The sequence below is a fragment of the Ictidomys tridecemlineatus genome, chromosome 2 (assembly GCF_052094955.1).
Source record: "Ictidomys tridecemlineatus isolate mIctTri1 chromosome 2, mIctTri1.hap1, whole genome shotgun sequence".
Taxonomy (NCBI): Eukaryota; Metazoa; Chordata; class Mammalia; order Rodentia; family Sciuridae; genus Ictidomys; species Ictidomys tridecemlineatus.
In genome coordinates, this window is record NC_135478.1 from 129,078,595 (window position 1) to 129,103,691 (window position 25,097).

The 25,097-nt window shown below is 39.0% G+C and overlaps 1 protein-coding gene across 1 annotated transcript in view; it reads right to left on the minus strand.

Annotated features, from left to right (window-relative positions):
* The window catches only part of Abca13 (ATP binding cassette subfamily A member 13), a 422,085-nt gene that overhangs the window by 294,388 nt on the left and 102,600 nt on the right, over positions 1 to 25,097 (minus strand). The window contains exons 24-27 of the mRNA XM_078039756.1: positions 20,511 to 20,705; positions 16,831 to 16,995; positions 15,698 to 15,875; positions 12,424 to 12,563 (exon numbers count right to left, since the gene is read on the minus strand). Coding sequence (XP_077895882.1) covers positions 12,424 to 12,563; positions 15,698 to 15,875; positions 16,831 to 16,995; positions 20,511 to 20,705 — 678 coding nt within the window. The remainder of the gene's footprint in view (positions 1 to 12,423; positions 12,564 to 15,697; positions 15,876 to 16,830; positions 16,996 to 20,510; positions 20,706 to 25,097) is intronic.

Sequence of the window (25,097 nt, forward strand, 5' to 3'; positions counted from 1 at the left end):
TCTCTAGCAATCAGAGAAATGCAAATCAAAACTACTCTAAGATATCATCTTACTCCAGTCAGAATGGCAGCTATTATGAAAACAAACAACAATAAGTGTTGGTGAGGATGTGGGGAAAAAGGTACACTTATACATTGCTGGGATTGCAAATGGGTGCAGCCAATATGGAAAGCAGTAGGGAAATTCCTTGGAAATCTGGGAATGGAACCACCATTTGACTCAGCTATCCCTCTCCTCAGTCTACACTCAAAGGACTTAAAAAAAGCATACTATGGGGACACAGCCACATTAATGTTTATAGCAGCACAATTCACAATAGCCAAACTGTGGAGCCAACCTAGATACCCTTCAGTGGATAAAGGATAAAAAAAAAAAAATGTGGCATATGTACACAATGAAATTTTACTCAGTAATAGAAGAGAATAAAATCATGGCATTTGCAGGTAAATGGATGGCGTTGGAGAAGATAATACTAAGTGAAGTTAGCCAATCTCAAAAAAACAAATGCCCAATGTTTTCTCTGATATAAAGAGGCTGACTCATAGTGGGGTAGGGAGGGGGAGTATGGGAGGAATGGATGAATTCTAGATGGGGCAGAGAGGTGGGAGGGAAAGGGAGGGGACAGGGGATTAGCAAGGATGGTGGAATGTGATGGACATCATTATCCAAAGTACATTTACAAAGACACAAATTATGTGTCAACATTCTTTATATACAAACAGAGATATGAAAAACTGTGGTATATATGTGTAATAAGAATTGTAATGGAAAAAAAGTACATGTATAAAGACATGAATTGGCATGAACATACTTTATATATAAAGATATGAAAAACTGTGGTCTATTTGTGTAATAAGAATTGTAATGCATTCCGAGCCATGTATTTTAAAAGATAAAATCAATTAAATAAAAAAAATCAAGGAAAAGAAAAAAGTCTCTAAAATTAAAAGTTTATGTTTATTAAAAAAGTGAAAGGTAATCAAAAAAGCATTAATTTAAAATATCAATAAAATAATAGTACAGGAAATGTAAGAAAAGAAGAAAGAAGCAATTAGTCAAGATAAATTTAAAAAATAAATTACTTTAAGAAAAAGATAAACATTAAGTGCATGAGATATTTCTCTCAATAAATAACACAATATCTCAGGAAAGTTGAATTTTCAATTATTTAGTATTTGCTGAAATCTTAGGACACATCTAAATCATTTAACATAAAATAATATTGATTAATGAGCTATTAATATTAATTTTTCAAAATATTTTAAAGCATTAAAATTTAAATAATTAACAGTTAATGTTAGAAAACAAAGATAACAGATGTGAGAAAAGACTTAAAACATACAGATTGATAATCATATTTTTTAAATCTCAGTGAAATGTGTTTTAAGATTAAAATGACAAATTACTAATAAGCTATAGAAAATCCTCCTCATACACAAACAATATATGGTGATGGTGTCAACTGAACAGGTCTGGAAACAATGACCCATCTGGTGAGTCTCTGTACCCACAAGAATGTGACTTTCAAATGCCTGTGCCTTCAGAAGAAATTAGAACCTGTTGGGATATGGCCAATTCCAGATCAACAAGAGCTTGGGGTTGTACCAGACAGCAAGACGGCCATAAAAGACCATTCAAGTCATGTTAGGAAATCTAGGAAGAGGTCTTGCCGGACAAGATACAGTGAACTCCTTCCTGCTCTCATCTCTAAGTACCCCATACACCTTGGAAGCAATGGAAGAGACCTCCACAGAGCTCTAAAGAAGAAAGAGGACAGCATCCCACTCACTGACCTCAGGATGGGAGAAGCAACATAGCGAGAGGGAGTCATGAGCTCCATCCAAGAGCATTTGCCCCAGACCCTGCATTTCCCAACCAACAACCCAGCAACAGAGGGCAGGCCAACCAGGCTCATTCTTCCCTGACTGGATTGGAGTCTTACAGAAAACATGAGGTCAGCCCCATAAGACCAATGAGAGGGTGAGTTGGGACATCCACTAATGACAGGTAGCCAGGAAATGATTCTATTTCCCCCAGGGAGGGGAAGGGAATGCTAAGGTGGACCAGTACAGAGCTCCTGACACAACAAGTCCCAGCCCCCAACACTGAGCAGCCTGAGGCATCAGCAAAGGTTATTGTGCCATAAATGGCAGAGCCTAGAATCATTCCCTGCCCCTACTGCAGGAGGACTCCTCACAGCACAAAGACCTGGCCTGCTAAGTCCTCTCCTTCTCTGACCTCCCAACACTCCAGTCCTCCATGTGGAGGCATATAGAGTCAGGGCTGGAGAAAACCTATCTGTCCCTCAGGGAGTAATGGGAGCTCCCGAAGTAACACATAAATCAAATAGACCAAACAGCACCATGGAAACTACGAAAATTAAACCATTATTAGAGCAACAGTCTACAAGTAGGCTAAGACCTGTGTATTAAACTAAGTATGATAACTGCAAATATAAAAGGTTATTTCATAAGGCACAAAGTATTCTAATATAATAGCCAAAATGCCCAGGTCATGGGGCTGCAGTTATAGCTCAGTGGTAGAGCACTTGTCTAGCATGTGTGAGGCACTGGGTTTGATACTCAACACCACACAAAAATAAATAAATAAAATAAAGATATTGTGTCAATCTACAACTAAAAAAAAATAAAAAATTTTAAAAATGCCCAGGTCATAATTAACAATCACCCAGCATTCAAAAAACTAGACTATATATATATATATATATATATATATATATATATATATATATATATATGCAATCAATTTACACCATTATTAAAATAAATCAGACACTGTAATGATCTAGCTAGTATTATTATAAAATAGCCATAGTAAAAATGTTTTGACAATTACAAATCACTTTAAAAAAATGAAATAGTAGAAAAATCTCACTAAAGAAAAAGAAGTCATAAAAGAACTACATGGATACTAAAGGCCTAGAAAAAATGCAACAGTAATAAAAACTAATAGCATTGTCTCATAACAAGAGAGGAGATGACAAGATAGAATCAATGAACTTGAGGAATAATCAATATTCTTCACCCAACCTGAGCAATAGGGAGAAAATGGATTGATAAAAAATGTGAGTTTCAGGGACCTGTAGGACAATAACAAGATTCAATGTTGGTATCACTGGAGTCTCAGGAGCAAAAGAGAAACAGAATGGGCTAAGAAAGAGTATTAGAGGAAACAATGAGTGAAAAACTTCCTAGAGTTTGTGGGATATAAACCCCTATGACTATAGAATGAACTGAGAGAAATCTACACCATGCCACCACACCACAATTAAACTTCTAAACACTGAAGACAAAAAAAAAAAATCCTTAAAGCCAACAGAGAAAAATGGCATGCTACCTATAGGGAACTCAATGTGATGGTTAGCAGGTAAGTCATCTGACATAAAGGAGGCCAAAGGAAATGAGCTGGTATTTTTTCATGCTGTAAGAAAATAATTTTTAATTACAAATTCTGTGTTTAGTATAGATATTTTTCTGCAATGAAGGGGAAATAAAAACATTCTCAGATGAAGGAAAACTAATAAATATTCTAATGTTTTCTCAAACAAAAAGGAAATGTAGGACATAATTTTAGACCAAAGGAAAAATAACTGAAAAAATAGAAATTTGGGTAAGTATTAGTATTCTATTCCTCATAAGTTTTAAAAATTCTTTTGAATGGTTGAAAAATCATGACACTTTTGAGAGTGGACAATTAAAGATGGTCCCCAAATTGCCAGAATTTGACACATTTTTTTTTTACTTTATGATGAGGTAAAAGTGACACACTTTTGGAGAAACTATAGTTCAAACTTTGAATTTTGATCTCTTCCCAGGTGAGCAACATAGGATCCTCTCCCATGATACTGAGCCCAGTAGTGAACCACAGCTCCCAGTTACAAGGACAAACAACTAATTCCCTACAGTGTCCTAATTTGCTAAGCTGTGATGTTCACTAGGTTAGGTGTATTTCCTGCATTTCCAATTGAGAATATTTCTAATTTACAAAGGGGGCTTTATTGGAGCATCACCCCATCGTAAGTCAGGGAGCATCTGTGTACTGAAATATGAAAAAGTAAGGTATCCTAGTGGAAATAAGGTTCTCACACTTGAGTCATAGTGGTAAAATGTCAATACCAATAGACTGTGAAAAGTCACACCTGTACTGCAATATGCAGAACCACCTCTAAGAATGTACTGCAAAGAGATGCACCTAAAAACCACTATAAATAAACCATTTTGTGGAATTGGGAATCCCAGGAAAGATTCAAATAATCCACAGAAAGGGCATGGACAGAGAAATAGAGGACACAATGGCCAAAATCTGGAGCAACTCAGATGCCATATAATGTGCAAATGGTTAAACTGTAGCCTAGCACAATGGTGCATGCCTATAATCACAGCAGCTAAGGAAGCTGAAGCAGGAGGCTCCTGAGTTCAAAGACAGCCTCAGCAATTTAGCAAGGCTCTAAGCAACTCGGTGAGATGCTGTCTCTAAATAAAATATAAAAAAGAGCTTGGCGATGTAGCTCAATGGTTAAGCACCTTGGATTCAATCCTTGGTACCAAAAAAAAAAAAAAACTGTTAAATTGTGGCCCAAATATTATTATGGAATATTATGAAAAATAAATGAATCACTAATATCTGTACAATATACATCTCTAGAAAATTCTGCTAAGTGAAAAAAAAATCAACTCCTAACAGTTACATATCATCTCATTCCATCTATATGACAATCTAGAAATGATGAAATACAGAACAGACTAGTGGTTTCCAGGGTCCAGGAACCAGAATAAGAGTGCTATAGGGACAAAGGAGGCACAGCCATAAAAAGATGACATGAGAGGCCCTGTGATGATAGCTGTTCTGCCTGAGTTCTGGTGGTGGATACACAAACCTACACGAGTGATGAGATTTCAGTAAAACTCAATGCTCATAGGCATACACACACATACACACACACACACACACACACACACACAAGTGAAACTAGGGGACTCTGGGATCAGTGAGTTTACCAATGTCAGAACCCTTGTTGTGATATTGCACTATAGTTTTGTGAGATGTTACCATTATGATGAAATTCAATGAAGGGCACTTGGGGTATTTCTTACAAGTGCATGTAACCTCAATAACCTCAAGATAAAAAGTCAATTTCCTAAAGGATATATAAGCCTAACTGAAGAGGTGCCCACTGACCACAGATGGGATAATTTGAGCATCAAAGATAAAGATAAATAAAAACTGAAAATCATCAAATATAAATGTTTGAATTAACATTATTTTTAATTGATTACCTTCACAAGATGACTGAAAACCGATAAAGATCAGAGTTCTAAGTCCCACTTGAAAATGGTTCATGATTCTCAGATATCGCATGATTAAAGTCTTATACTTCTTTTCATCTCACTAGGAGATCCAATGACTTGAACTCTCATCTATACACCACTTCCTAACTGCTAATTTGAGAAAATGGCTGTTTTCCCTCTTACTTGCAGTTATTTTGTTATTATAATTGTTTAAAATATAGAGGGAAAATTTTTAAAACATTACTGAGTCAAAACATGAGATATCAGTTTTGCTTTTATGTTTTCTGTTGCAGCCATTATTTTCTTATTATCTCACCCACTTCCCTCTCAGACCTTTTGCTTATTGTTCAAAGGGAAATTGGGCAGAAGAATTTTAGGATTTGGAAATTAAAGCTATTCAAAGTAAAAAAAAAAAAGAAACGAAAAAGTTTCCTTCTTACTTTTCCAGAATCAGTAAGAGCAAAACCCAAGGAAGAAGCATCTCTTATTACCACTCAACCCCCTTCAGACTAGAAAAGCGCACTTCTTTACCATCTTGGATGCATGGATGGATGGGTGAGTGGATGAGTAGGAGGAAAAGAAACAGGCTGCTCCGTGGTTCCAGAAACAAAGAAGCCTGTACCTTGACTATTGCACACAGAAAATATGGCTGGGTGGAACACCTAGAGGAAACATGGCCAGCACACCAGGATGCCAGTGCTCAATTCTGTCCTCAATCCAAGACACAAATGCAAAACAACAGGAGATAATAAGGTAGAGACGTTCTGGGATCTTATCATGTACACCTTTTCCATACCCTGTACTAAATTCCAAGCATTTAAAGGGGTTAGTGAGGATGCTGTCTCCCTTCCTACTCTTTTCCCCAGGAACTTAGTTCCAAACACAGAGGAAACACTGCTGTTGGCTCCTCAGGTGTCTCCCTGAGGTTATGCACACATATTAAAAATAGGTGCAGACACTGTATTGTTTTTCTTCATTCAGACTACCCACATTCTTATGCATCTTGCCCAAAATTCATTTAGCAGTAAGTTTTGTTGATTAATCTACATCTAATTCATTTTAGGGAGGTACTGGGGTTTTAACCCAGGGGTGCTTTACCACTGAGCTATAATCCTAGTTCTTTTCTATTTTTTTTTTTTATTTTGAGACAATGTCTCATTAAGTTGCTTAGAGCCTTGATAAATTGCCAAGATTGTCATTGAACTTGCAATTCTCCTGCCTCAGCCTCCTGGGTCACTGAGATTAGAGGTGTGTAGCATTGAGCCCAGCCTAACACATTTTTTAACAAGTTGCTTAGTTTTTACTTTATGTATGTAGCAAAATTTAACCAATTCCCTACTGTAGTTCCCATCCCTAGAGCTTACAAATTATGACACTATATATTCTTACTTTTATGTGTGAATTATATTAATTAACTAATTAATTTATTAGCCTTACATGTCTTTGTAATACTGATATAAATAATCCCCCAATGGTCTCAAAGACATCAAACCAATATACTTCCACCAGCCAAATACCATCAACCAACAAAATATGTCCAACCTGAGGCCTTTCCCACTTTGATATGACATCCTATTTGAGTGTAGCTCATTTTTAAGATTCACCTTTCTCTTTCTGTAGTAAGATTGATCAAACTTTTCATTTGTTTGAAAGTCATCTTGGAGTGTTTTCTTTGTTTGAACCATATGTTTATATTCTTTGCTGGTTTTCAAGTATACTATTTCATTGATTTAAATATTGTAAAATAAAACCCTATTCCCAAGTGTACATAATCTATGGCCAAGCAGCTCAGAGGAGAAGACAACAGCATAAGAAGCCTAGTAACCCACCTGGAGAGTCTTGAAGAAGACAATGCAAACCTGAGCCACCAACCCCCTCCAACCACCTCCTCTCCTATGACCATGTCTTAATTTCCCTCTCTTTGTACACAGAGAGTTGAAAAAATTTAAGAGTTGGAAAAATTTTAACAATAACCTTCCTGTTTTCTCCTTCAGTAGAGAACAAATGACCCAGAAAACTCCAAGAAGGGTCAGAGCCCAAGGCATGTTTGAGTCCTGACTCAGCCACAGACTGGTCACAAGACCTTGCCAAAGGGTCTCAGCGATCCAGACTTCAAGTGCCTTATTTGTGAAGTGGATATGGCAGCAGTGCCTGTCTCTCCCAGTGGTACACAGGGCTGCTGGTTTGCTTGGTGGCTTCCAGCTCATGGCCGTGAACATTAATTGCTGGAACTGGATCTGGAGGCCAGAAACGTGGAAGTTCACAGAGGTGCAAGGTCTATAAAAGAGCCATGTCATGTCCGCCTCAGGAATCAGATGCTGTGTTTTCTCACAGAACAAGTACATCCACAGGACTCCCCATACTGGTTTCTCAGAGAACAGCTGTTTCACAGGGTTATCATTTCAAACAACTCTATTAATAAAATGTAATTACATCTACTCTGGCAGCATTCCTGAATTTCAATAAAATCGTCCGTGTTGAACATTTTCTTTCACCTGAGAGCCTCACTCCAGACTGAACCACTGAAAACTTGCTTTGAGACCACTGATTTGATGCCTGAAGTCAGAAAGCAGATTGCTATGAATTCCATTCCCTTAGCAGGGCTCCCTGGGGATGACCTCAACCTGCCTGGAAGACTGGTGGTCTCACAAGTCTCCTTCACACCCTTCTCTGTACAGGTAAAGAATCCCCAGTGCAGAACCTGTGCACCTCCAACCTTAGGCTGGCTCTATTTATAGACTGCAGTCCCGGACAGCTTCTGCTTGGCTAACATTTTTCATCTTTGATAAGTGTCCAAGACAAGCACTTTCATTTCTATTCAAGTTACTTAATCACCAGGCTTTATGCCCATTTAGTGATAAAAATAGAAAAAGCCTTGTATCAATCTTTAACCTTTGTGACTTTGCTCTCATCCTCCCAGAGAGGTAGCTCTGAAGACAGTTTGAGGTCTAAGGATGGGTGAAATGTCACACATTGCTACGCAAATGAATTTTAAAAAAAGGTTGTCAGTGCCTTTAATTAGCTAACCAGTATCCCAGACTGATGATGGTAAAAGCAGCTTTACTGTATAAGGTCCTTATTGCTTGACAACTAACATCATAAATGTGGCCAATAAAAAGAACCCTGGGCACAGAATCTACCAAACTGCGATTTGAACCATGCACTTTCATTTACTAACTAATAAACTTGGAAAAACAAACCTCCACAATCCTATTTTTCTAATCTGTAAAATCAGTCCAAGAATGACTATCCAACCTGGTTCTTATGAGAAATAAATGAGATTTCATTCGGAACAGTGTCCACAATGGTTCCTCAAACCGTGCAGAAGTAAACAGTGATTCTATCTATGTTTGAGGCAATAAAATTGTTAATATTTGAGCCCCAGAACCACAAGCAAATGTATTTGCCATTTTCCCCCTTCTCTCATTCTAGATTCAAACAAAATACACCACAACAAAGAGATGAAACTGAAAGTCAACCTTTCCCCATTACAACCTGACATCCCAATCCCAAAGCTTGAAAGGAACTTCTTCCATGAGAAATGGTCTTCCTCACCTGCACTGTCATGCAGATGCTATCTCCTTCCCACCCAAATCAGTTACTCTTAGAGTAGAAAGTGAATTTTATCCACAGGTGAATCCCCACTTAGAGGAAAAAAACTGATGTATAGCCGAACATAAACCACTGACTATGACATCAAAAAGAACTGGACTCAGGTGCCATTTCTGCCACTTACTGGGAGAACTTGACAAGGTTACTTAACCTAAAACTCAGTTTTCTCCCTGCAAATGAATAGACGAACTCTAGATAGGGCAGAGGAGTAGGAGGGGAAGGGAGGGGGCATGAGATAACTAATGATTATGGAATGTGATAATCATTATCCAAAGTACAAGTATGAAGACACGAATTGGTATGAATACACTATGTATACAACCAGAGGTATGAAAAATTGTGCTCTATATGTGTAATGAATTATAATGCATTCTGCTGTCATATATAAATTTTTAAAAATGAGGGTGACAACTGCTAATCCCCATAGTAAATTGAAGGCACACATGAGGTTTCTAGTGAGTGTGGGCTCTTAACCATGTATTAGATAATTTTCCCCCAATATCTCTCCTTCTGTATCTACTGAATATATTTTAATAAGTTAAAAATTACATTTAAGAATTGATGGGCTTACTAGTCAATAGTCTCATTTCTTAAAAAATAAAGTTATGACTTATTACTGGCTGTGCCACTTGTCAATTTATCTTCTTGCAATTTGCAACATACCCTTTCTTGCCCATTCTACAATAATGGAGCTGCACCCTTTCATCTTTCTCCTTGGGCAGATAGCACAACATTAAGCTTTGCCAGTATATGACACTGGAGGGATAATGGAGGAAGGATTTTCTCTTCTTGATTTGAGTGTGCTACTTCTGACAGGCTCCTTACTGGGCAAGTCCCTGGCATCCATTTTTTTCTGCTTCTGGGTACCTGCTGTGGGCACAGCCAGCAACAGATAACATCTTCAGACACAACAGATAACATGTTGAGGGCCGCAAATCAAGTCAAGATGGCGCCTGGCAGTTTGCCAGGAGGAGTGGTTTGTGAGGCAACTGACACCAAGCCATTAAGATGGTGGAGATTCCTTATTGGCTGATTGCCCTATCTGGATGATGCTAATTGAGTCAAGCTGTGTGTAATCAGTTAGGAATATATACCTCTGCTGTTCCGTAATAAAGCAGTTCCCATTTCAACCTTCAAGTTGCTTGTCACCTCCCAGTTACTTTGCCCAGCCAGACTACAGCAATAACATCTTAGGGAATGTGGCTGGTGCGGCATGTTCCCATGAATGACTTCCCCAGGCACGTCATTGTGAACCTTCCAGAGTTGGAAAGTCTAGATATCTGTCACAATATTCTGTCACTTCGGATTGAAAATTCTCAGGTGCTTCAGTGACTTATCCCACCATCCAGAGGGCCATCGTTGTACTATCTCCAGTGAAGTATGGATCTCAATCCAGAATGGAGAAGCCATTTCCAATTGTGATCCTTCCTTGAGTGTTCTGGGTTCATCCTGGGATGGGAGCTCTCCCTTTATCTGCGATTACTGCATTCCTTGGCATCCTCTTTATTATTATAACAATCTCATTACTCCATTATCTTTTTATAGTAATAATCATTTATAATAAACTTGGCCTGTTTTCTCTTTTTCTGCTTAGATCCTGAGTGATACACTGGATAATAACAAAATGGACACTGTGCTCAGAAAACATCAAAAATGCAGACGCCATGAAATAACTTAAGAAGAAAAGGTTAAAAAAATCTTAACTACGTCAAGATCACTTAAAGTATCAAAAAATAAAGTTTTAAACACAGGCATTTTATAAAAGAAAAAAGTAACAGAAGTGGGAAGCCACAGGAGTTAATCCTGGGAAGGTTGATGTCTTGATGCCCTCTGAAAGGTAAAGCTCTGCACAAGAGTCATAGGTTGGCCACAATCCCGCCGTGGGGCAGAGGACAGGGGGCCACATGGTTCTCACCCTTTGACTCATGAATCCAGTACAAAGTTCAATTTGCAGAAAGTAATAGACTACAGGAAGAGCTAGAAATCAAACATCATTGACCAGCTTCCTTGCTACCAGCTGCAAACCATTGTTAGGCTGCAGAAATCTGCTCAGGCACAAATTAGTAGACCCCACAGGGACAGGTATGTCAAATGTCTGCATCAGTAACTTCAGAGCAAACTATTGTCAGAATAAAAAAGTCATTCTTGGTTTTCTGACACAGTAGTTCTCTAGTGACCAAAAGGAAAAGGAAGTAACACTTAGCTCTATTTCTAGGGAAACATTTTAATTAAGAGAGCAACTTGAGCAACCATTTCTGCTCTAATAGGGAAGGAGACAAAAACCTTCATACTTCAATGCCATTTAACAAGATCTTCATTACAACCATTTGCACCACTGCACTGTGCTGGCTCTGCAGGTGATACAAGTGGATGAGACTGGACACAACTCTGGTGAGTTCAAGGGATTCAAATCTAGGATTTCCTTTTACAGATGGACGAGTCCTCCTTAGAGAAGCAATAAGCCTGAGGTCACATACCAGAGTTAGGAATGGTAGGACCAAAATCTAGCTTTCCCAACAGACACATTTCTAATCGTGACATCATGCTTCCTAGTGCTGCCCATGATCTTACAGATTTCCTGCAAAAATGATGACTTTGTAATGGAGAGAATTACATTAATTAAGACTAAGTAACAAACACAGACATGCATCACATAACTAACAGGACCCATTCTGAGAACTGTCATCATCAGACTGTCATGTTGTGCAAAAAGCACAGAGTGTTCTGACTGAAACCTAGCTGAGGGAGGCCTGTCAAGGCATGGTCAACACAAGATGGGTGAAGCTGCTGCAGATGTAGCACGGCAGGCTGTTTTACAGTATACTTCTTTTTCCCCACAAGGGAAAAGAGTACACTCTAAAATAACAATTAAAGCTCTAGCATACTAAATACATAAATCAATGTCATTTATTATTATTATCAAGTATGATGTAATGCACAGTTGTTTGTTCTGTATTTTTATAAAATTAGCAACACAATAGGTTTTTTCGTACCAGCATCACCACAAACATATAAATAATAAATAACAGGTCACACTGTGACTTTATGACTGCTATGTCATCATGAGACCCATAGGAACTGTTCAGCTCCACTATAATAGACCACCATAAATGTGACCCATCATTGACTGAAATGTTCAGATGTGGTGTATGATGGCATTTAATATTACCCATCACTCCAACAGTATAGATCATATGACACAAGTGACCTTGACTTTTAATATTAAAGTTCTATGAGTTCAGTACATTCATGATTCTAAATAATATTCCCTGCCTCCAAAGTATCCTCTAAAAGATGGACTCAATAATCCACATCTCACAACCAGAGTAACAGAAACAAACAAACAAAAAAACCTCACGCCAAAATAAATAGTAATCAACATAAGAAAATTGTATATAATCCAGTGTAATAATTATGTAATAATTATGTTTGACATATTTAAAGATTTCTTCCTGGTAGGACCGATGTATGGTAAATGAGATTCCCATTCATTTTAACTTACCTTTTGAATGACCTTATTAATCTCTGAAGTATTGGGTGTATACAGTATTTTTCCATGTAATATAGGCTTTAGGAAAGACCACACCAATGCACCATTTGGAGACTGGAGAATTTGTTGGTAAAGGCTCAAGCAAAATGGTGCTGTCACAATTAAGAGAAAAAATTAAAATGTTACATAACACAGATGGCCAGGTTAAGGGAAACATATTTACAATTCCACAATACCTTCTTTTCAAAGAATGAAACAACTCTGAGCTTGAGAACAACTCTGAAAATGAGGATTAGTGAAGACAACAAAAATTATTAAAATGAATAGCCCTAATGTGTGCCCATACTAATTAATTACCCTAGTAATTTGACAGCTGTCCAAATTATCCATCAGCTAAGGAACATACTAACCTACTGCCTCTGAGAACAGTACATTTGACTCCTCTTCCTCTGTCTGCAAACTTGCATAATCCCATGTTCCCAGTTCTACCAGTACTCTGTCTTTAGTTACAATCTAGGCATAAAATACATAAAGACATATTGTGGATGTGTAGGACAATTCTTACACAAGCCCTTGGATGGCTGCCTTATGTATTCTCCTGTTTTCCCATGAAGACAGAACCTATGAATGTGACAGCTTGGGAAGTAAACCAGGAATATTTTTTAACTCTCACCTTTTCAAACTAAGTGATCCATAGAGTGATGGTACAGACACTTGAAAATGGAAATGGCAATTATTTTTTTAAATGAGTTTTTAATCAAGAAAATTCTCATTTCAATAGTCACAATATTGAGACCTAAATTCACTTTTTCTTATGGAGGCAGCTTTACAAGTTGCTCCTGGATTTTCTTTCATGCATCTATGCAGACCTATCAAACTTGGCGCTTTTGATACATTAAATCATTTTATTTTCACTCAAATACTTAATTCCTCATGGTGGTTCTCATTATTTTTGTGAGGCTGGATGACTGCAATTAAAAGTTCACTTAAATTAATTGTCTAAATCAATAGGTAATTCATCACAACAATTAGTAATCAAATATTATAAGGTTTTAAACTAACAATAAGTACATTAATATAACTAGTTCTTTTACCCACAAATAGAACACTTAAAATTGAAATTTATCTTAGCTTTAATATTATGATTCATAATTTCAAGGTTTAAAGAGTACTGCTGTAAGATCCTATTCAGTGTTAATTTCACCTTTCCAACTTCACTTGAACAGAAAAAAATTATTTTTATCCCAAATACAATAACATTAATAAAATAATATCCTAAAATATAAATTAAGAGCATGACTACATAACACATTTTAAAGCATTAACTATGGAGGTTGCTCTATATTTTATCAACTTACTCTTTTTGCATTGCAAGCAAAAATATGTGGTAGCAATTTATATGTTAGAAAAGACATGATCGTTTTATGTGTAGAACAAGAATAGACATAATCTTTTTATGTGCAGAACAAGGATTTTGAAACCAGGAAACCTGCCATCTGCCATCTGTGAGCTAAGTGAATTTAAGCAAGTCATTTAATGTTTTTAGATTTTCCAGCATGTCTTCTGAAGAATGAGAGTACTGGTGTTATCCAACAGTTCCTGTGACAATTATCTCAAATAAAGTATGAAAGGACCAACATAGAATGATCCTCAATGTTGTTAGCTAATGACTAGATGGCTGGCTGGCTGGCTGGATGGATGAATGGATGATGGATGGATGGATGGATGGATGGATGGGCAGAAAGACAGTTGAATTAGAGGGACAATCACCCTCAATATCCCAAGCACAAAACAGATGAGAAAATGAGTATTAGTGAAGACAACAAAAATTATTAAAATGAATAGCCCTAATTTGTGCCCATACTAATTAATTACCCTGGTAATTTGACAGCTGTCCAAATTATCCATCAGCTAAGGAACATACTAGCCGACTGCCTCTGAGGACAATATACTTGACTCTTCTTCCTCTATCTGCAAACTTACATAATCCCATGTTTCCAGTTCTACCAGTACTCTGTCTTTAGTTACAGTCTAGGTTAGAAAATACATAAAGACATATTGTGGATGTGTAGGACAATTCTTACACAATCCCTTGGATGGCTGCCTTATATATTCTCCTGTTTTCCCATGAAGACAGAACCTATGAATGTGACAGGTGCCCCACTCAGAATGAGATTTCATAGCCAAAGAGAAGGAATATTGAAGACGTAAATAAGATCCCTTAAATTGCTGAGTTGGAGTTTATCTAAAGTCTAAGCAATCAGGTATTCTGTCTGAGCAATCCAATAAACTCTTTAAAAGAGACTGGAAGCCTCAGAGCCAAAGAGATACACCTGCTGGCCTTGACATTGCCTCCCCGAGTTCTATAGCTGCAAGGAAAATAATTCTACCAACAGCTACCTATGAGCCTCATGTGAGCACCCAACCCAGACCAACCAACTCCTTCATTACAACTGGGTGAGAGCCTGAGTGGAGGACTAGCCAATCAGTGGCTGGGTGCTGACCTACAGAAACTATGAGATGATGAATGTTTGCAGTCTTAAACCACAAAGATGCATTTTTATACTATTGTGCTAAGTAGCTGAAACACATCATCTCCATTGCACCTTACAACAATCTTGTGAGGTAGGTCTATTGTTTCCATGTTGTAGAAGAGAATAACATGGTTCAGGGGTAGAAAACAATGTGACCAAAGATGCACAACGTGTAACTGGTGGGGGAAGTTGAACAGTTTAAGCCAACACCCTCCCCAGCATGTTTACTCTGCCTTTGTAATAAATGTATTCACTGGGCTGGGTGTGTAGTTCAGCAGGAGAGCATTTGCCTAGCATGAAAGAGGCCCTGGGCTCAATTTCTAGCACTGCAAAAAAATTAAACAAAAAATAACATGCATGCCCCTAATGTGGGACTAAGGAAGTCACTAATCAATCTGCTTCCATTTGAAATGAAACTTTGTAGACAAGATCTGCAGGAGGCCACACAAAAGTTCTCTTTGTATAAGGCTGCCATTTTGCAGAGGCCAAAATGTTCAAAGTCTTCGCCAGTGGGACGCTCACCAAACCTACTGATGACACAGGTGAGAGTCTCAGTTATGCTCAACAGTACTGGGACATTCCAAAGCCCCCTGCTATGCCAGCACTTGGTGACTGCACTAAAACTGAAAGAGGAAATTCTACCACTGTTATGTACCACCAGTGTTTTGCACAGACAGAATATTCAGTATGATACAGGGCTAATTATTAATATACAATTTTACCTAAATAAATATTGATTTCTACTGTCTTACTTGAATCCTCAGGAATGTTGAATTTTTCCTTGTCATCTTCCAAGAGCTCGTTAACTCTGGGCAAATTAAGGAACATGTTAGAATTGCTAAGGAATGATGCCTGGTCCTTGCAAACCAGTTTCATCACATTCTGCAAAGAACCAAAGGCTGAACTTCTAGCCTGGTCATTTTGGGAAACCTGAAAATTTAACAAAAAGAAATTGCAATTATACATTGACTTGAAACAATTCTCTGAAACACTTCTGAAAAAGTAGTCCCTTCTCTAGCTAAACCTTTAAGTTCTTCAATGAGTTAAAAGAACAGAATCTCTACTTTGAGTCTTTTCTGTCCTTGGGATACATTCAAATCATTGCAATGATTTGTCTGGCCAATGTACCTGGTAAAAGAGGAAAATTTCACCCACCAGTGAGTTCTTATTGTGTGTCCAGTAATAAATTATTAATCCATAAGATATCACTAACTCAGTGACAGCCTTAATGTGTATTTACTCTGCCAAATTACCCCGATACTTGATAACTATCCACATTATGCATCAGCTAATGAAGATACATGCCTCCCAGGAAGCTTAAAGGACATTGTGATAGAGCTCCTCATTCTACACCTTCGACTCTACACAACCACTCACTCTTTGCTCATCTCTGGTCATTCCATCCCAGGCAAAGAGACTTCAGGCAAAAACCAATATCAAACTGCTAATCTAATTCAAGCTTGTGTTTGCATTTTCAGAAAATGATCTGTAATTTGTTAGCCAATTATTTATATGTAAATAAATGTTTTAAGGTTCTTGAAAGCAATTTGCTCTCTGAATTAAGTTAAACAGGCCCTTGAAATCTCATTTGTGCTAATAATTGAGTTAGTAATTTTGTACTTCATAGACAATGCATGAGCTCTCCCAACCTCCATAATGGTGGGATGTGGATCAACAGCAACTCTGTCATCTGGCTTTTAGGGAGATGCCAACCCTCACTCCATTATGTTGTTGCCTCCAGAGACATCAAGAGACACTCTCATCCCTATATTTTGTTTTCCAATGTGAATTTTAGATATTGGAAGAGAAATAAAGGGAAAATGGAACAAATTCAAAGAAAGAGAAAATTTGAACATTTCCCCAGGAGCAAAGATCAAACATATACCTGTCCAAAGTCCGGCATATCTAGCAAGGCAGTAATTTTAAATGTGTGAAGAAATTCAGGAAGGTATTTGAAGACATGCTGGGCTCTGGCAAGTAGGGCACTGAGGCTGGAAATGACATCCAACAGGGAGTTGAGCAAGCCATTTGCTTCAGAAGGTATAAGAGTCTTCCAGGACAAAAAAAAAAAAAAGAAAAGAAAAATCATGAAATAACCAACATTGTATTTTTACTCTCACAAGCATCTTTTCAGCACTGAAAACTTTGCTATTTGATTTTATTCTCTCTTCAACTTCACAGACATCTTTGCTGTACTCTATAAAAAATCCTCTTTATTAGAGTAGATAAAGCTGGGGGTTTTTTTGGAGCACATTAAGTGGCACCAGTATTGTTAAAATGTAAACCAGGAACAAATGTGATCTATGGTTAAAACTCAAATCATTTCAAAACATTTATTTTTGTATCTTTGGGGTGCCTGAGGTGGAAATTTGAGAAGAGGCTGAAAAGAACACAATGCTTTTGTGTGAAGCAATTTACATTTATCTACTGCTCCACTGTATGTACTACATGCACTCATCATCTCAAGCCTTCTAACACTTTGGGGACTGTGCATGGTAATGCTCATTTTGTGGATTAGAAAACTGAGACTCAAAGACAGGAAATGTTTCCTTAAGTCTCAGCATGGTTTAGAGCTGGGAATTTAACCTAGGTTCTTTAAAAACATAAGTGCTCTTCAAGAATAGCAGAATGAATCTGACCTAACTCTCCTATGTACCTCTATGAATATACCGCAGTGAATCTTACCATCACATACATCCACAAGACACTAATCATAAAAAAAGGAAAAAAAAAGTTAAACAGTTTAAAAGATCAGTAAAGCAGAGGGAAGGGAGCAAGGGGCAGGAAGAAGAGACTGAATTAGAGCAAATTATATTCCATGCTTTTACAATTATGTCAAAATGAATCCTAATGTTATGCCTAACTGAATAGAATCAATAAAATTTTTTAAAAATCTACTTGTGCTATCACTCTGTGCCACGGTATGCATCCTACGTATTATTTGCATATTCTCCATTCTAGAATGCCAATTCCCTGGAAGCTGGACTTTACTTTCCCTGTGTTGATCACATATGTAGCTAACAGAGATAGAAAAGCATGTGACAATATTAGTTTCACAATAAATATGTATTGAATGAATGGTTAAATTAGCAAACACCACCTCTTTCTATAGGTGGGAAAAGTCCGTCCGAGGGAATCTCCTTCTTCCACATGTCATTTGCATACTGAAAACAGGGTTCTTTGCAGACTGAAGCAAATAACCCCAAGGTCACTATTTTATATTTCTGCTCATTAGAGTTCTGCTCCTGCCACTTAGCTGTAAGTTCTGTGGCTAAATTTTGGGGACGTGAAATCACAGTACCTTCCTTCACTAACATTCTGCTAATAACAATGAGGTCCTGTCCATTAAGACAATAAAGTTGACTTAGGCAGGAGAAACAGCATTAGCTCTTGTCAGGTTTTATATTTGACTTTCTAATTACAGCTACAGCTAGAAGTGGCAAACAGCACCCCTGACTTGGGGTAGGAAGTGACTGGGATTTAGTCAGGGCACTGATGGATGAATGTGCACAAGCAATCCAGCAAAGCATTTCTTAGAAAAAGCCTTCAAGAATTCATTGTCAGCCAAGTGAAACAGATAGTGTATGGGCTTGGGTGCACTGGAGTTACACTGGAACCCTCGTGCCAATGCATGGCACTGGAATTTGGTCTTCCCTCCCAGCTCTGAGCAGTATCAAATCAACTTTCAGAAAGCTGTGTACATGGAAGGTTCCTGACAGATAAGAGCATTGTTATTAACGGTGATAACATCTTCACTGTGTCTGGAAGACTGAATCAAATCTAATATCTTATCCTCTGAAGAAATCTTGGCATGGATGATGGCCTTTGTCAAAATAATTACTTAGGTGCTCTGAAGCACTAATTTCAAATCAGAGACTTCTGGCACATAATAGAGTGGCCAGTGAAATGCCGGTGTATTGATGACCCTATATCTGCTTCCCCAAAGGCATACTGTAAAGTTGGCAGAGACGACTGTGGTGAGAGAATGAAGAAACTAAGTATTCATTCCATCAAGAAAGATGTGGGCTCACAAATTATGAAGACATTTAGGAAATATTCATCCTCCTCGAGGCTTTAAAATGCACTCATTCTGAAAATTAATATTTGTTCTTGGCATGTGTACACACCTGCACACTATCCAATTATCCATTGAATTTTTTTGAATGTTATAAGGGAAGGAGACCATGAATGGATGGAACAGTGTCTCTACCCATTGCTGACCCCAAAACTCTTCTCTGTGACTTGAAACATCCACAGTAACCTTGCTATACTGCAACTCAGACATTGTAAAATATAAAATATATCCCTAAAGGGAAAATGATGGACCTTGAACCAAGATCATGTCCCAAGAATGAAGGCTGAGGTTTCTGCAAATGTGAGTAAAGATTCAAACTGTGGAGGCCAGGAAAGTTGGGACTTTGGGAAGGAGGAACCCAAGAGCAGGAGACCCAGGCTGGTCCCAGTGGGCTGCCTGGGACCTGTAGAACTAGGGTTTGCCTTAACTCTATTGGCCTTTCCCCTTCTCAGTTCTATCTGGCAGACATTACCATCTCAGATGCTTCCCTACCCTGCCACTGTGTGCCAGGGTGTCATGGGGTTAGGTGAAGAACTGGCCACACAGAGACTTGGCATTGCCCATCCTCCATCTCTCCCTAGGACATCTTGGGCCGGGGCTTAATAGAGACCTCAGCCCCAGCTGTCATAGGAGTAGAGAAGCATGAGCCATGGTGAAAGAGGGCAGCACCTGATTGGGAAGCTCAGGAGTGGACCACCTTTGCCAAACACTCCAGGAAGGTGGCCTTTGGTAAAGAGGGAAACCTGGTGCTAGGGTCATGGTGGTTTTGTTGTTCCTTTCTTATTGATTCTATAACCTACCACCAACACTATCCAAGAGACAGAAGTCCCCATACCCCGTCTCCAAGGTCACCCTGCAGGGTCTCCTAAACACCCCTTTATTATAAAAAAGTTTCATTGAGCCCCAGAACCAGCAAATAGACGACACTACAGGTAGCCAAGGCTGCCACAGAGTCACATAGAGACCAACAGGTCTCATAGTAGCTGGTACAGTCGGGTGTGGACATATATAGATTTAACCAACCCAAAGACAAACAACATTAAAAAAAAATGTGTGTATACTGAACAGATACGGATTTTTTTGGCATTATTGTCTAAACAATATTGTACCACAACTATTTACCTAACATGTCACAATAGTTATGATAAGTAGTCTAGAGATTATTTAAAGTACATAGAGCTGGAGGTGCAACTCAGTTAAAGCACTTTGTGGGAGGCCCTGGGTTTCATCCTCAGCACTGCAAATAAATAAATAATATTCAGGAGGATGTGTAGGTTATATGCAAATACCACACCATTTGATATAAGGGAATTGATCATCCTCAGGTTTTAGTACCTCCAGCAAGTCTTGAAGTCAATTCCCCCTTATACCTGGGGCCCGGCAGGATAGGATACCAAGTATGAGGATGACTGCATAAACTACAGTCTCATCTGCCCATCCATGGAATCACCTCCTCTGAAGCTTAACACATCCCAGCAGATTCTCCTTACTTTATAAATGAAAGTCCGCAGGTTCAGGTTCTGACTCATCACCACAATCAGAGGATACACTTTCAACCCGGGAAGGCCACAGAGTTCCTTCATTGCAAACAAAGATGTTTCGTCTTCAGGAAATGTCAGCAGGAGACGAAGAATCTCTTGATCACACTTTCCAGACAGAGCCATGGTGAGGGCACTGGAGAGAACCTGTTTCAAAGCAGGAGGGTCAGAAGTGACTACACCCAGTACCTTATACCTGGGGTCCAGCAGTCTCAGCTTTCTCAAGCATGATCTGCCAGGGAACAGGACCCCAGGGTGCTGAAGACTCGCCTGCCTGTTAGTTGGCTTCCTATCACTGTGACAAAATGTCTCAGACTGATTTAGGTTCATGATTTGAAGTTTCAGTCCATGGTCAGTTGGCTGTGTTGCCTTTGGGCCTATGTTAACCAGAACCTCATGCAGGGAGCAGGTGGGGGACCATAGCTGCCCAATCATGGCAGCAGGAAAACAGAGAGAGAGAGGAAGCAGCAGGCTCCTAATATCCCCTTCAGGGCCACACTCCCATGAGGTCACTTCCTTCCACTAAGTTCCACCTCTTAAAGGTTCCTCCACCTCCCGACAGCGCCACAGGCTGCAGACTAAGCTCAAGTCTGAGGGATATTCAAGATCCAAAGTATGGCAGAGCTCAACCCTCCACTGTGTTTTAAACATTTGAAATGGAAATGTTTCTGAAATTGCACATCACCCTGTGACTTCTTTATAGCTTACTCTTATTTGGGGGCTGGGGAGCTCGTTACAAACCTCATCTCTCTGCAGGGCTCACCTCCTGGTAATGCCATTACACCTACCTTTGGGTCTTTTCACTGTTAGTGATGTAAACTGATATATAATCATTTTTTTTGCCTCTTCCACTTTTGGATTGAAAACAGTATTCCCAGGCTTGTCTTAATTTTTTTAAAAGTAAGAGCAATTGTGAATTTTGTGGCTATAAACATTGGGATGCATTATCACTATAATACACTGACTTTGGTACTTAGGTAAATACCAAGGAGTGGAATAGCAACCCAATCCACAAGAGCCAGTTATGGAACCAGCCTAGTTAGTATTCATCAGCAGATGAATGGCTGAAGAAAATGTGATGTATATACACAATGGAGTTCTACTCAGTCATAAAGAAGAGTGAAATTATGTCATTTGCTCTTAAAGGGATGGAACTGGAGACCACAATGCTAAGTAAAATAATTTAGACTCAGAAAGTCAAGAGTCTAATGTTCTCTTTCATATGCAGAAGCTAGAAAGAAAAAAATGAATTAAAAACAAGGGAAATATCATGGAAACATAAGGGAACTCCACAGAATAGACAGGGGATCACAGGGAAGGGAAGAGGGAAGGAAAAGGGAAAAAATTGGTGAATACAATCCACCAAATTATTCAATAGGTAGGTATGAATACATCATAATAAATCCCACTTTAGGCATCATCATAATGTGCTAATTAAAAATACTGTGTGTGATACATTGCTAATGAGACTGCAAATTGGTGCAACCACTCTGCAAAGCAGTATGGAAAGTCCTCAGAAAACTTGGAAAGGAGCCACCCTTTGACCCAGCTATACCAATCCTTGGTTTATACCCACAGGACTCAAAATCAGCAACACAGCCACATCAATGTTTACAGCAGTGCAAGTCACAGTAGCTCAACTATGGAATCAATCTAGGTGCCCTTCAACAGATGAATGAATGAAGAAAATATACACAGTGGAATATTATTCAGCCTTAAATAAGAATGAAATTATAGCATTTGCAGGTAAATGGATGGAGCTAGAGAATATCATGCCAAGTGAAATAAGCTAAACCCAAAAAAAAAAAAGCCAAATGTGTTTCTCTGATAATGGGATGCTAATCCATAATGAGAGGCAAGGGAGAATGAAGAAACTTTGGTGTGCAGAGGGGAATGAGGGGAGGGGAGGAAACATGGGGAGGGCAAGAACGGTGGAATGAGACAGACTACTACCCTATATACACCTATGATTACACTACTGGTATAAATCTAAACCATATTCAGCCAGGAGAAAGAGAAGTTGTGCTCCATTTGTGTACAGTGTATCAAAATGCATTCTACTGTCATGTATAACAAATTAGAACAAATAAAATAGGGTGTGTGTGTGTGTGCGTGTGTGTGTGTGTGTGTGTGTGTGTGTGTGTGTGGAGAGAGAGGGAGCTCGGTAGAGTAGAGGAGGGACTGGAGAGAGAAGAGGGGAGTGAAAGGGGAATTACTAGGGAATGAAATGTAGTAAATAATGTTGAGTGCATTGTGAATATATCACAACGAATCCCACTACTATTTCTAATTATAGTACACTAATAAAACCATAATTTAAAAGAAAATAGAGCAAATAAACTTGGAAGGAAGAACTGAGGACAGCCTGTATCCACACCTGATTAGAATTACATCTCACTGTCAAAGGCCCTGAGGTGCGTCTTCATTTCAGCATGCCTTTTATTTAATGACTTTGTAAGACCTCCACTTAAAAAAACAAAATAAAACAAAACCTGCAATTCTTGTTGTGTGTCTACACTCCCGATGGATAATATTGCTGTGAAGCTTGCAGACCAAGTGAGGTCTAAACGCATAAAACTTTTGACAAGAGCTACTTCTCGCTTTATAGGAGCCATGCCATCAGGTGGGGCTTACTAAATGCCTTCATGTGCCACAAAAATGTCAAAAAGAAAAGGTCAAGTGTGTGTGTGTGTGTGTGTGTGTATGTGTGTGTACTTCATCTACAAAGTAAGGAGAACACACAGAGAAATTTATTTTAAGTAATTGGCTCATGCAATTACAGGGGCTGCCCAGCCAAAAATCCGCGTTGGGGGGCCAGCAGACCGGGAAGCCCAGGAGGAACTGATGTTGCTGCTCAAGTCCAAAGTCTACCTATTGTGGTTTGGATATGGTGTCCTCCAAAAGCTCCTCTGTTAATGCAGGAATGCCCAGAGGTGAGATGTTGGATTGTGAGAGCTATAACCGGATCAGTCCACCCTAGTTTAAATGGACTAATTAGGTGGTACCCATAGGCAGGTGGGGCAGGGCTCCAAGAAGTGGGTCACTAGGGCATACCCTAGAAGGATGCATCTTCCCTGTGGTCCTTCCCGCCTTCTCTCCTCTGCTTCCTGGCTTCCGTGAATGGAGCAATGCTTCTCCTCCTCCACACCCTTCCTCTGTGATGTGCAGCCCCCCACCTTGGGCCCAGAGCAATGGGCTAAACCTCTGGAAGCTTGAACCAAAATAAGCTTTTCCTCTTCTAAGTTGTTCTTGTCGGTTATTTTTGGTTACAGCAATGAAAATCGGACTAACACACCACCTAAAAACAGAAATTCTTATTCTTTGAGGGAACTTGGTTTGTTTGTTTTTTTTTTTTTTTTTTTTGGTAAGGTCTTCAACTGATTGAATGAGGCCCATCACATTTGGGAGTGTTGTCTGCTTTACTCAAAGTCTGCTGATTTAAATGTTAACCTAAAATGTTAACCTAAAAAAAATAACCTTCACGGGGACATTTGGAATAATATTTGCTTTCATACTTAAATAATCAATAATCCCTTTTATATATGGGTTGTGCATGTTGCAAACACAAGTTGGCAAAGTTTTTCTTAATGCCTCTGAAGGGAAGGGTGGTTCTGGGGGTATTCTGCTAGGAGTAGAATATGAGCATCCACCCCTGGCTTTAATTAAAGCGGTCCCTCTTTTGTCAGTACTACAAAATGAGCTAAGGTATGAAATTTTCCTGGGAAATGGGACTCATCCAAATCCAAAGACTTGACCCCACAGGAGTGGTTCCCAGCTTTTGTGAGCATCAACCCAAACTGGCCCAGTGAAAGTCCTTCTGTTTGCCATAGAGCCTTTGTCTTGGTCCTTGGCCAGTTCATCATGCCATGATTCCAAGGCAAGGGCTTGGAATTTAGTGCCACGGCACAAATATTTGTCTTGAAATATTTTACATCTTTTTTACCAAGCAGGGAGTGCCCCACACCTTCCAGGGGATTCACAAGAGCAACAGTTTTAGCCACATACTTGCTTCTACTGCTTTTCTATGGTTTTTCAAATTTTATCATCTGTCTTTTTAAAATCCTGTGACCATTTTTCCTGTTTGAAAAGCACCTGAAGCAAGTGGGAACAGGATGAGTAAAAATAAACCTACGATAACACTGTTTTGCTTGGTTGGAAGCAAAATGTGTGATTTCTGATCGAAGCTCAACAGGCATCTTTCAACTTAAGCTGTGCTCAGGCTGATTTTTGTAAATTACCAGGAACATGGATGCTGAGTTCCTGATACTTTTCCTATGGGTCCATGTTTGGCTTGGACAGCTGATAGAAGACCAGGGTCCCAGAGAAGACGTCACCCCAGCCCCATGAGCCCTGCACACCTCCTCAGCAGCTTAAGATATTTGATTTATAAATGACGATCATCCCCAGGGGAGGCATTTGCCATTCTTAGCAGGAACTTGTTTAACAGACGTCTGCTGACAGTCTAGTCCTGTTCAGAGCAGAACATGGGAGATGGTCTTGGTGTTGTCCACCTAGTGATTTTAGACTCCGAGGTACAGA